At 45.1% G+C, this 12,925-nt stretch overlaps 1 protein-coding gene across 1 annotated transcript; it reads left to right on the top strand.

Annotated features, from left to right (window-relative positions):
* The first annotated feature begins 7,376 nt into the window (after window positions 1–7,376).
* LOC117647910 lies at window positions 7,377–8,790 on the top strand. The gene is made up of 7 exons (XM_034389885.1): window positions 7,377–7,391; window positions 7,455–7,487; window positions 7,576–8,002; window positions 8,074–8,150; window positions 8,243–8,308; window positions 8,395–8,611; window positions 8,695–8,790. Exons 1-7 carry the CDS (start codon window positions 7,377–7,379, stop codon window positions 8,706–8,708), a joined length of 849 nt encoding a protein of 282 aa, XP_034245776.1. The 3' UTR covers window positions 8,709–8,790.
* Window positions 8,791–12,925: the final 4,135 nt, after the last annotated feature.

The raw sequence follows: 12,925 nt of genomic DNA, 5'->3' as shown, positions 1-12,925 counted from the left end.
TTTTTTTTTTTGAAGATTTGTTATGCCTTAAGCTCTAAATTTTGTTCCATTATTTGAAGTCTCTAATGAGTTGTGCGCTGTTTTTGTACAAAGTGAATGTATTTCTGTTATCATTTTTACAGTCTTATGTGTTCTTTTGCAAAAATTATCTATTTCTGTTTTATTCAGGTTGTTTTTTGACTCTGAATAAACGTTATTTTTCTCTTTTTCAAACACAAATTTGTTCTTCTTTTTTTAAAGCACACTTAACACACGAAAACAGCGTGAGGGTGGGAGAATTAATTGGCTGAGCGATAGCAAAGCCTGTTACTCAGGTGGGGTTGAAAAATTTTTCCTGTCTGCGTGCGTGCGTGCGTGTGTGTTTGTCCGCGCTACTCCTCCTGAACGGCTCGGCCGATCTCGGTTAGATTTTGCACACTTTTTGGGTATGTTCTTGGCTCAGCACACGCGAAATCTCACTATCCTAGCTCGACTGGTTCGGTTTTTATGGCCGAAAAACACCTAAAAAACGGCGAAAAATCGAGTTTTCTGCAGGCAGATCACTTCTGTCTTGAGGAAAGGGGGGTCTGGGAGGCGGAGCCCCCCAGCCTCGACAAGTCAAAAAGTCAGGCCAATGCAGCCCTAGGCACGAAATCAAATGCTGTTTTGACCTTCAATCACGCAAATTGGTATGCGGATGCCTGGAAAAGAAACCTAGCCTGCTGAAGGCAGGCAAGCGCCGCAGGCCAAGGTAGGTGTAACGCCAGGCGTGGATTGTCGTAACTGGCGCAGCATCGCGAAGCCTGTTACGACAAGACACGGTCTGGCGTACACCTACCTTGTAATAAATACACTAATGTCTGCTTAGGAAACTTACAAATGACATCATTTTGACGTTTGTGGAATGATTTATGAGGAATGATGTCAACCGGACGTCAAACACAGTCAAACGAATGTCACGGAAAAATTAATGCAGTTTAACAGGCTAATAATTGTTCGGACTAGGAAAATGTTGGCTGATTGACCAATACGAAGTGCTGGAGTCAAAGTAGAGGTTTTCAATGCAAAGTCAAAAAAATGTCATTTCTAGGTCAAGACTCGGCCGTGACTTTTTGTTGATCATATTGACATCACTGTGACGTCATTGCGACTTTTCTTCCTCCTTGGGACTGGATACTGGGAGTCTCCATAACGGGTATACTTTGCTGGTATGCATGACGTGTAGATGGGGCAACCGATTCCACAGGTAGCACTGCAGAAGAACTTGAGTTCAGGTCTAGTTCGGTTGATGTAGTTAGTGGCTGACTGTAAACAAACAAGGCACAGAAGACTAAAGATGCTGGTAAAAGAAACAAATTAGAAGTATTGATTTAATTGCAGCAATAAGGTACTTCATCCAGCACGAGTAATAGGTTAAGGTTGAGTACCAAATACAAACGCTAGCCGAAAGTTTGCATTTGAGCAGTTCAAGAAAATTGAGGGTTGGAAGGGCTAGCAACTCTCTGAGGGTGGGGGTGGATCCAGATCGATAAGTTTTCAAGATACATTTGAAGTAAAAATCCGTACTCACAACAAACAACAACCAACCAGCTGATGGGGTGGGTCGGTCGGGTGTAGAGTGGGAGTGGGGGATGGGAGTGTTCGCATTTGAGGAGCAGGGCGACAACGTGATGCGGGCTAAAAACAAAAATCCTCCCGTGTTAGGGGCAAATCGGCAACGGTGCTATTTACCGATATTTGACGTATTTTTGATAGAATAATGCATATAAAATGAAAGGAGGCGTATATGAAACAAAATTTTTTCATAACAAGTTTGTTTAGAACCAATGTAGACCTTTTCAAATTTTGTCAAGCCTTTTTGCTTGTGGGTTGGTGGAATCGGGTTGTCGTCTGCTCAAGTAAATACAAACAATCACTGGCTGTTATTTTGTTTACTAAATTTTGTCAACATCGTCTGCCTGTTTGTATACAAACTTTGGTGAACATGGTCTGCATGTTTGTATCCAAGCTTTTGTAAACATCTCCTGTCTAACTTGAGCCACACGGCTCCGAGGCCGAGGCCAACACATTAGAAGTCTCTCTCTCTTGTCTCAGTCAGTTGTCAAAGCTTGTTTTTTAGTCATCATGAAGAGTTGAAAATCCAATGCCTACTTGCATTTGATTCCAAATTAAGATTTTGTGATCGACTTATCTTCAGCCTCGAAAATCAGTAAGTTTTGCGGTCACTGTCGTTCGTTGTGTTACTCTAGACACTGCAAATGAAATTATATCATGTTTTATTTCTCAACAGTTAACTGTGAAATGAATGACCCTCATGATGTTGATCCTGATGATCCTAGAATTGGAGAAGACTATCCCGCCATGGACGAGCTCCGGGCTGAATACAATGGAGAGCGTCGCCAACAGAATTATTTATTGAAACTCAGACGTAGAAATTTGAGGGATACCACTAACCCCTTTAATGTCTCACATACTGCTTTTATAAAGAAGTACCGGCTGTCACAGGACCTGGTTTTCAGTGTTCTCGATTTAATTCGGCCTTTCATGAGGCGCTGTAACAGCCCTCTTGCTGTACCTCTTGAGCTAAAGGTGTGTAGACACTATTTCATGATGCGACTCACTAGGGATGTTCTATAGTTACTCCTATTGGTTTTTGTTACAGCTCCTTGAAGTCCTCAGCTTTTATGCAACAGGAACATACCAGAGGCCCACTGGTTCTAACTTTGATTGTCCCATAGGACAATCCACTCTCAGCGGCTACATTGATGAAGTGACTGATGCTCTTAACGAAGATGAGGTCCTGTCGCGAGTGATGAGGTTTCCCTCCAATGACCGGGAAGTGAATAATTGCATTGACAGGTGAGCAATGTCTTAACGGTTGTTCAATGAGAAATGCACCCGAGGTGTTAACTAGTCTGTCTCCCATTATTTTGGTCAGAAACCGGCGCATGGGTGGAAAAGTGAATGAGGTCGTTGGGTATACCGATGGGTCCCTGTTTAAAATCAGGAAACCTAAAGTAGAAGAAAACAGGCAGGCTTTCATTGGAAGGAAAAATTATCCATGTATTAATGCCCAGATTGTAGGGACCATTGCAAGTTTTTGTTCCATTCAAGCTAACTCCAAAGTGAGGAAAGTTTTATTTTGTTCATTTTTCAGACCTGTGACCGAACTCTCTACATCATGAATGTGTTGGCAAGATATCCAGGGTCAACTGCCGACTCATTCATTTTTGAGGGGAGTGCTCTGCGCCGCAGGATGATTGAAGTAAATGCCAGGCGCCAGAAAGGGGGCCAGCCTCGACATGTTTAAAAGTGACAAGGGTCAAGATCGTGTTATCTGAAGATAAAACAACTCTATTTAGAATGCATTCAACAAGTTAAACGAGGTAGGTTTACGCCAGACCGCGTCTTGTCGTAACAGGCTTCGCGATGTCTCGCTGCCTGTTCCTCCAATCCACGCCTGGCGTACCTACCTTGGCCTGCGGCGCTAGCCTGCTTGCGGCAGGCGATGGCTTGTCCATTGTTGGTTATTTTTTAACTTGTTGAATGCTGGGGGGCTCCGCCTCCCAGACCCCCCTACATTCTAAATAGAGTTGTTTTATCTACAGATAACACGATCTTGACCCTTGTCACTTTTTAACTTGTCGAGGCTGGGGGGCTCCCCCTCCCCGCCCCTCCCCCCCCTCAGACCTCCCTTTCTCCAAGACAGAAGTGATCTATCTGCGGAAAACTCGATTTTTCGCCGTTTTGTAGATGTTTTTTGGCTATAAAAACTGAACCATTTGAGCTAGGGTAGTGAAATTTCGCGTGTGCCGAGCCAAGGACATACCCAAAAAGTGTGCAAAATCTCACCGAGATCGAGATCGGCCGAGCCGTTTAGGAGGAGTAGTGCGGACACACAGACACACAGACAGACAGAAAAAACTTTTCAACCCCACTGGAGTAACAGGCTTCGCTATCGCTCAGCCAAAAATAACCGACAATGGACAAGCCATTGCCTGCCGCAGGCAGGCTAGCGCCGCAGGCCAAGGTAGGTACGCCAGGCGTGGATTGGAGGAACAGGCAGCGAGACATCGCGAAGCCTGTTACGACAAGACGCGGTCTGGCGTAAACCTACCTTGTCTAATTGTTACTGTAATATTTTAGGGTCCTCAATGATGGGCGAGTTCCACACTATCATTACGTGAAAGTGTGCAAGTTTGTGAATGCAGGGAGTGTACTTCACAACCTGTGTGTTCTCAGTAATACACCCCTTCTGATTGAAGGCAACGTCCAACTGGGCAACTACAATGTAAATGATGAGCCACCAGAGGAATTTGATGATGATGATGATCCAGAAGACCCTGATGTTCCCATTGGAAGAAGAAACGCTGCTGCTGTTATTGCCCGTGGTCATCGAATACGTCGGGAAGTAGTTCAGGAGCTGCAACAGCGTCTCCATCAGTGATTTTTAGTTAAGGCGTTGCATTGACTGATATGGCACTTGACAGTCAATTTTCTGGCACTTGTCAGTCAATTTTCTATTACCTAATTCTAGACTAAAATCGTTACTTATTAAAGACTGCCTTAATTTAGCCTACTGTATTGCTTAAAATGTTCTTCATTGTGCTAGTCAGAAGAAGACACACCCCTCTGCGCCGGCCCGGTGCAGCGAGCACGCGAGGACGAGGCCCCGCCAGCCAAGCGGCCCCAGCTGGCAGCAAGACCGGCAATCTGGTCTGTGAGTGCAGAGGCCTCATGGCCACGCGTCCTCCACTGTCCCAAAAGTAAAGTCAAATCGACGAATTTCTCTTAGTCGATTTTACTAACTAAATAGTTTAGTCGATTTGACAAAGAGATGGTCGATTAGGTCGATTTTTTTCACGTAGGTGAATTTTTCATACCAACTACAAGGTAGGTTTACGCCAGACCGCGTCTTGTCGTAACGGGCTTCGCGATGTCTCGCTGCCTGTTCCTCCAATCCGCGCCTGGCGTACCTACCTTGGCCTGCGGCGCTAGCGTGCCTTCGGCAGGCAATGGCTGGTCCATCGTCGGTTACTTCTAACTTGAGGCATGCTGGGGGGCTCCGCCCCCAGACCCCCCTTCATTCAAAATCCCTTGTAACTTTTTAACTTGTCGGAGCTGGGGGGCTCCGCCCCCTAGACCCCCCTTCTTCCAGACAGAAGTGATCTGCCTGCAGAAAACTCGATTTTTCGCCGTTTTTTAGGTGTTTTTTTCGGCTCTAAAAACTGAACCAGTTGAGCTAGGATGATGAAATTTCGCGTGTGCCGAGCCAAGGACATACCCAAGAAGTGTGCGAAATCTCACCGAGATCGGCCGAGCCGTTCAGGAGGAGTAGTGCGGACACACAGACAGACGGACAAACAGACAGACAGACAGGAAAAACTTTCCAACCCCAATGGAGTAATAGGCTTCGCTATCGCTCAGCCAATGACGTTACTTGCGCCGTCAGCACTCCGTGCGCTCAGGTGGCCGGTCGGTCATTTGTCAATCATTGTGGCAACCTTGACCCACAAGGTAGGTTTACGCCAGACCGCGTCTTGTCGTAACAGGCTTCGCGATATCTCGCGGCCTGTTCCTCCAATCCGCGCCTGGCATACCTACCTTGGCCTGCGGCGCTAGCCTGCCTTCGGCAGGCATTGGCTTGTCCATCGTCGGTTACTTCTTATGTGTTGCATGCTGGGGGAGTTGCTTCATCTACAGATAACACGATCTTGACCCTTGTAGCTTTTTAACTTGTCGGGGCTGGGGGACCCCCCCTTCTTCTAGCCAGAGGTGATCTACCTGCAGATTTCTGCGTGTGCCGAGCCAAGGACATACCCAAGAAGTGTGCTAAATCTCACCGAGATCGGCCGAGCCGTTCAGGAGGAGTATTGCGGACACACACACAGACGGACAGACAGACAGACAGACAGACAGGAAAAACTTTTCAACCCCACTGGAGTAACAGGCTTCGCTATCGCTCAGCCAACAACCATGGACGCAGACGTGTCCGCGTTGCTGACAGCCTGGGGACTGGACCAGCTGATCGCTACGTTTGGTGGTAAGCGTGAATTTTAGTGCTTCTTTCTACTTCGTTTTTGTAATGCCTCACTGCACGCATGAATCAAAATTAGTATGGATTCGTTTTTCTATTGCTTTGTACGACCGGAACGTTAAATTTGAATTTCGCTCCTTTACCTGTCTCCCAACTGCCGAAGCATGGTTCGCGTGATTCTCGTCACTTGATTAAGCCGTTCTTGTGCTTTAGCCGTCGCATCAGATCACATTGCCTTGTTTTAAGTCAGATTCATCCAGTTTATTCCCCTTTTGGGCTTATCGCGATGGTTTCCATAACATCGCGTCCGTAGAGATTTTTATGTCGCGTTGTTGGCCTTACTCCCGTCCCCGTCTCGCTCGGGTGGAAGGAGAGGTTACACTGTGGCAAAAAGCTACGGAAAATTCTGTAAACAGCTTGTGGTAATTCTCCGTAGGCCCCTTATCAATATTCTCCGTAGGCTCTTACAGTATTTTCTGTAGGACCGCACAGTATTCTCCGCAGGACCGAACAGTGATCTCCGTAGGACTATACAGTCTTCTAGGTCCTACGGAGAAGACTGTGCGGATTTACAGAGAATACTGTGCGGCCCTACGGAGAATACTGTAAGAGCCTACGGAGAATATTGATAAGAGGGCTACGGAGAATCCTGGCAAAAAAATTAACAGGATTTTCCGTACCTTTTTGCCACAGTGTATGGTTTCTTGTCTGAGAACAAGTTTGAGTTTCAGTTCTTTGACTGGCTATCTGTCTGCAGCCGTAGTTTCCATAGTTTTACCACGAGTTTAATGTGTGATCTGTGTGAGGGTCGAATTCGTTTCAGAATGGTGTCAAATCGTTGGTCAAAGTAAGCGTCAAGGGAAGGGAAAGAAAGTTTTGCGTGGATCAGCCGGCCGGTGTCAAAGACGGTCAATGACCCATCTAGAGACCAAAACAATGATTGGCCCAACTATGTAGGCGCTAGGATTTTCCTATTTCCCGAACCTAGCCATACTTTTGTTTGAGCTGCTTTCTATTGTGTTTCACACCCACCTGCTAATAGGTTTCATTGCCTTGTGTCCGTGTTTAATAATCAAGTTTATATGGAGCTTAGCTGTGCCAGTCCTGTATTTTGATCCACTTTGTCTCAAAATTATGTTGTTGAATTAGCCAAAGCAATCCTGCTCTGGCTTTGATGAAATGTTGGTGGTTAAATAACCTAGACTCTTTCTTGTGGTTACACGACTAACCTTTTTATTGTTTACAGATCAAGACATATCGCTGGAGGTTTTGAGGACCATCGATGGGCAGCTTCTAAAGGAACTGATACCTTCCATTGGCCTACGGTCTACTTTCATCTCGAAGAGAGAACAGGTAGCGTATGTCTTGCAGTTGGGCATTTCTGTTGCGTAACTTATGGTGTCATAGTCCCTAATTTTTTGTGTTTTCTGTGTTACAGTTCATGAAAAGCAGGGAACAGAGTCATTTGATGGTGAGTTTACTTTTTTCAACCTTTAAAATCTTCATTGAAACCATTCAATATTTACCTGTTAATTTTTATTTTTTTTACTTTTGTTTAGGAACCAGAATCTACACCTGGCGGGTCAGTTGAGGTTCTAGCGATACATCACATTTCATCAAACACTACTGTAGTCGGACCAAGTTCACCGCTTATTCCAACGCCAACTCCTTCCACTTCAGTTCCAACATGCTCTTCAGTTTCAACGCGCTTTTCAGTTCCAACGCGCTCTTCAGATCCAACTTCCAGTTCAGTTCCAACTTCCAGTTCAGTTGCAACCAGCCCAGTGGCATCAAGTTCTAAATCTGTAAGTTTTTACTCTCCAATATTATTATGTGAGGGGGCGGAAGTGGAAGTGAAGACTGATGAAATCCGAAGTGAAAGTCAAGACACATCCACTTTTCTTGACGCTACAATGCCGATATTTGTTGATACTCAGTCTCAAACTGATCAGTGCTTCCTGTTGTGTACATGTATCAAGTGCAAAGGTAATTTTTCCTCTCATGTCTTATGTCCAGCTCTGTTCATGGAGTGTTTCAAATAAATATTCTTTCCACAGATATAGTTCAAAAGTTTTCCACCTATATGTGTAAAGGCTATGGAGATGACTGTGTATACAGCAATGAAAATGTTAAAGTATGTTTGTTGTTTTGTAAACAGAGTCTCACCACAGTAGTTTATTGATTTCAAAATTGATTTTTATTGATTTTCATTATGTTATTTTTTAGGGAGCGAAAGACTTGAATGGAAGTGGCCTTACATTTAACACTTCCTTACAACAAGGAGACGACCAGGTACATAATTTTTGTTTTATCATCAGATTCTCTTTCATGACAAGAAATTAACTGTTTGCTAATTTTATCTTTATATTTTATTTCAGTTAATTCCCCTGTACAAAGGGTGTTCCACCAACATTTCTGTTACCTGTAAAGGAAAATTGAAAATCCTCGACAAAGACCCAAACTCAACCGATAGAGATTACGTTTATGCCATTATGGATGATCTGTTTGAACCAAGTGTCTTGGCTAATATGACGGCAGAAGGAAGAACTCCAGGGTCGACCAAAATGGATCCAAAGATTAAAGACACTATATTGAGTAAGTAACAGTCACTCTTTTTATATCACCTCTCCAATCATAGCTAATATGCTAATTAAAAAAATTTCTGTTGCAGTATACAGTACCTCCAGAATAAGTTCACGGGCGTTGACAAGTTAAGTGTTAATGAAAGTATTAATGCCAAATGTTATTGCGAGAGGAGGAAATTATGGGGGGAAAATTCGGAGCAGGTCAGAAAACCTTTGGTCAAAAATAAGAAGAAGCAGAAGGAAACTGAGTCTTCACTTGGCGATGGTGAAAGCAATGAAAATGCGAAGAAGGATAAGGGAAGTGATGGTGAAGCTTTGGACCAAAGATTCAAAGGCAGAAAGGGGGATAAGAATTGTGATGAGCAAAAACGTTTGAAAAGGCGCAGGAGCAAGAGCAAGTCTAAATCTAGTTCAAGCAAGAAGAAAGCTGTGCCACAGGTGCCCTATTCGCCCTCGCCTAAACAAATAAAAAAGAAAAAGGTAAAGAATGACTCCCATGACCATCCCACAAAAGGCAACAAGCGCCCTACATCAGTACAGGTGAGTTAGTTCCTGACAACGAAGAGAAACATTACTTCTCCAGGCTACAAAGATAAACTTTTAGGATTATTTTTAACACTTACCTCATGAAGTTTTGTTTGCAATTATTTAACTTGAGCTTACTTACACTACTTACTCTCAATTTAAACATAGTTAATGTTTTTTATTTAGGATATTCTGGATATCAACACCCAGGAGCAAACTGATTTTGAGCTTTCCCCAATTGCAAAAAAAAAAATAAAAAAGAAGACCCATGAACCAGGGGTAAGAAACTTTTAATACTTTTATTGTATACTTATTGTAATGTGATAGTCGTTCGAACAATTGCCTCTCTATAGGATTGGTTTAGCAGAAAACATGACAGTGCGTTTCAATTTCCCTTTCTATGCTCACATACAAGGTAAACTCAGGTTCATTTTTCACTTTGCAGTTCCCTGACAAGCAGAAAGATTTATCTTTGAAGTCAAAGCAGTCACATAAGACTGAGGTGAGAAAAATTACCTGGATGGTTCTTTAGTTTCAAAACATCAATCTTATTGTTCCAGACTCTATAACATTTAAACTGTTTTTGAAGTTAACATATGTCGTTAGTAAAAATTGTTTACGTTCTCATTTTCTTATAGTTCTGGAAAGGTATGGCATCATCGTCAACACCAAAACATCAGAAAACAGCCAGAGGTGAAAATAGTAAAAAGAAAGAGAAAGGACTAGGACAGGAGAGTGATGACAATGAAAGGAATCAGAATGGAACAGAATCAGAGGCGGATTACGAGGAAGAAGAGATTGAACATCAGGATGGTGAGGAGTCCAGTTGTGATGAAGAAACTGGTAGTGATACATCTTGAACAATTTGAACAGTGTCAAACTCTTTTCTGAATTTCTATTTTCTTTTGAGCAGTGTTAAACCTTTTTTTTTTTTAATATCTTTGTTTCTCATTTGATTTGTGAAAAAATGGCCATTGCAGTTAAACATATTTCTGTCGGAAGTGACAATAAGTTTACGCACTTCCAAATGCAAATTGTTAGTTTCCAGTGGCCATTTTATTTAGTACTGTGTTGTTTCTTTTAAGTTTTTGACTACGTATGTACCTGTGTTGATATATTTAACAGTCACTAGTGCAATATGTTTAATGTGAATTGTCCCAATTTGTTACAAATTACGCACTTGGATATTGTATTGTTAAGCATCGTTTGCAGCTTCTGTTGCTAACACTCCAAACTTAGAATCAAAGCAGCTCCAGTGCGAAATAAAAACAGATTCGTGACAATTATTGGCTGAGCGATAGCAAAGCCTGTTACTCCAGTGGGGTTGAAAAGTTTTTCCTGTCTGTCTGTCTGTCTGTCCGTCTGTCTGTGTGTCCGCACTACTCCTCCTGAACGGCTCGGCCGATCTCGGTGAGATTTTGCACACTTCTTGGGTATGTCCTTGGCTCGGCACACGCGAAATTTCACCATCCTAGCTCAAATGGTTCAGTTTTTATAGGCGAAAAACCCCAAAAAAACGGCAAAAAAAATAGAGTTTTCTGCAGATAGACCACTTCTGTCTTGGAAAAAGGGGGGGTCGGGGGGGCGGAGCCCCCCAGCCTCGACAAGTTAAAAAGTGACAAGGGTCAAGATCGTGTTATCTGTAGATAAAACAACTCTATTTACAATGTAGGGGGGTCTGGGGGGCGGAGCCCCCCAGCATTCAACAAGTTAAAAAATAACCGACAACGGACAAGCCATTGCCTGCCGCAGGCAGGCTAGCGCCGCAGGCCAAGGTAGGTACGCCAGGCGTGGATTGGAGGAACAGGCAGCGAGACATCGCGAAGCCTGTTACGACAAGACACGGTCTGGCGTAAACCTACCTTGTGCAAGTAAGTCATTTCATCTCAGATGGCATTTCTTGTGCGTGAAGGTCAGTGGACGTTTCAGCAGAACAGCAGCTTCATTCAGTACGAGGCACGGCCGCTCAGCTCACGGCAGCCAACCGTTGAGCAGCCTCAGTCTCGAGTCAGTTGGTGGATCAGTGGTTGTCAGTCCAGCTCAGTGGACGTGTCAGCAGAACGGCAGCTTCTTTCAGCACGAGACACGGCCGCTCAGCTCACGGCAGCCAAACGTTGAGCAGCCTCAGTCTCGAGTCAGTTGGTGGGTCAGTAGCTGTCAGTCCAGGTCAGTGGACGTGTCAGCAGAACGGCAGCTTCATTCAGCGCGAGGCACGGGCCCTCAGCTGGATGCAGCCAAACGTTGAGCAACCTCAGTATTGAGTCAGTAAGTGGGTCAGTAGCTGTCAGTCCAGCTCAGTGGACGTGTCAGCAGAACGGCAGCTTCATTCAGTACGAGGCACGGCCGCTCAGCTCACGGCAGCCAACCGTTGAGCAGCCTCAGTCTCGAGTCAGTTGGTGGATCAGTAGCTGTCAGTCCAGCTCAGTGGACGTGTCAGCCTCAGTATTGAGTCAGTAAGTGGGTCAGTAGCTGTCAGTCCAGCTCAGTGGACGTGTCAGCAGAACGGCAGCTTCTTTCAGCACGAGGCACGGCCGCTCAGCTAGAGGCAGCCGAACTTTGAGGAATATCAGTGTCGCGTCAACGTAAATATCAGTTTGTACTCAGTCATGGCATATCCTGCACGTTTCCGTCAGCGTGTGGTTAGCAAGAAGCAGCCTTTTTTCATCGGTCTTCCTCAGTTCTGGACCAGCTCTTTTCTGCCTTCAGTTCCACGACAGCTTTCGGTTGGTTTTCGGCAGTACGATTTCAGTGTGTATCAGTTGACTTGTAGCTTCGGTTCAGGTCTAGCCTCAGCTTTGTGCCAGTTTCGTTTCAGTGCAGTAACAGTTTTGCTCAGGTAACCGCAGCCCCGGTTCACCTATTATTTTCTCTAGGGGGCCGGCTCACGTCATAGCGTCGGCTCAAAAAAAAAAAGTCGGGCGGCATCGCAGGGCAATGAGGCTCCCTCAGCCTCTCATCTTGAAGCCCTGAGAATGAAAGGTTTTCTCAGCAAAAGCAACGCCAAAACAAGCCGTTTCTCCGCCAGCATGGGAAACCCACCTCGGAAGGGCGCGAAGAGGAAGCGCAGTCCAAATTCGGCGAAGTCATGGCGAGGATTTCTTGCCAACACACTCGCGGAACAGCACGACCGGCCGGTCCGCACGGGTCGGCGTGGGTCGGCACGGACAGGTGGCTGCGTCCGGCGCGCATCAGAGTCACTCCGGCGACGGCTGCGGGCTGAGCGGCGTGAGACTGAGGAGTTGGGCTTCTGTCCGCGTGGAGGCGCAGTTGTCGCCAGGGTGACGGAACGCGTCGTTGAAGGCGGAGCGCACGGTGCGCGGGAGATGCAAACAGCCCTTTTTGTTGCTCTGGCACGAAGTATCGTGACAATAGGGGCTTTTATGTGTTGCGTAGCCTTACAAATTGGGCTAAGAAAGGTGTCAGTTTTGCCAAAGTCAATGAACTTCTCAAACTTCTAAGTCCTATCTACCCAAATTTACCCCAATCATCTCGCACTCTTATTCAAACACAAAGGGACATTGAACTTTAAGTGAAAGGTGGTTTTGAACACTGCGAGAAAAGATCACGGTAAATCCTGTACAGGCAATACCGTCGTTTTTTTACAGGCAATACCGTACTTTTTTTACAGGCAGCACCGTACTTTTTGGCGAGCGATAGCGAGCCCTTGCCGTGTTTGGGCGCTCCAAAAAGTGACTGGTCGTGCGTCTGTCTGTCTGTAGCGTACACGCTCACGTTTCTCAGCATTTACAACACTAATAGTTCCCAAATTTTGCACCGAACATCTCCTAAAGCTCCCACA

The sequence above is a fragment of the Thrips palmi genome, unplaced genomic scaffold (genome assembly GCF_012932325.1).
Source record: "Thrips palmi isolate BJ-2018 unplaced genomic scaffold, TpBJ-2018v1 HiC_scaffold_3, whole genome shotgun sequence".
Lineage (NCBI taxonomy): Eukaryota > Metazoa > Arthropoda > Insecta > Thysanoptera > Thripidae > Thrips > Thrips palmi.
The sequence above is the reverse complement of the archived record's forward strand: the minus strand, read 5'-3'. Positions and strand labels throughout refer to the sequence as shown.

What these genes read in the sequence shown, in the direction of transcription:
- LOC117647910 (XM_034389885.1), top strand. An exon ending in GGGAACAGAGTCATTTGATG is followed by an intron (nt 7,488 to 7,575) that starts GTGAGTTTACTT and finishes ACTTTTGTTTAG; the next exon opens with GAACCAGAATCTACACCTGG. An exon ending in TACATGTATCAAGTGCAAAG is followed by an intron (nt 8,003 to 8,073) that starts GTAATTTTTCCT and finishes TTCTTTCCACAG; the next exon opens with ATATAGTTCAAAAGTTTTCC.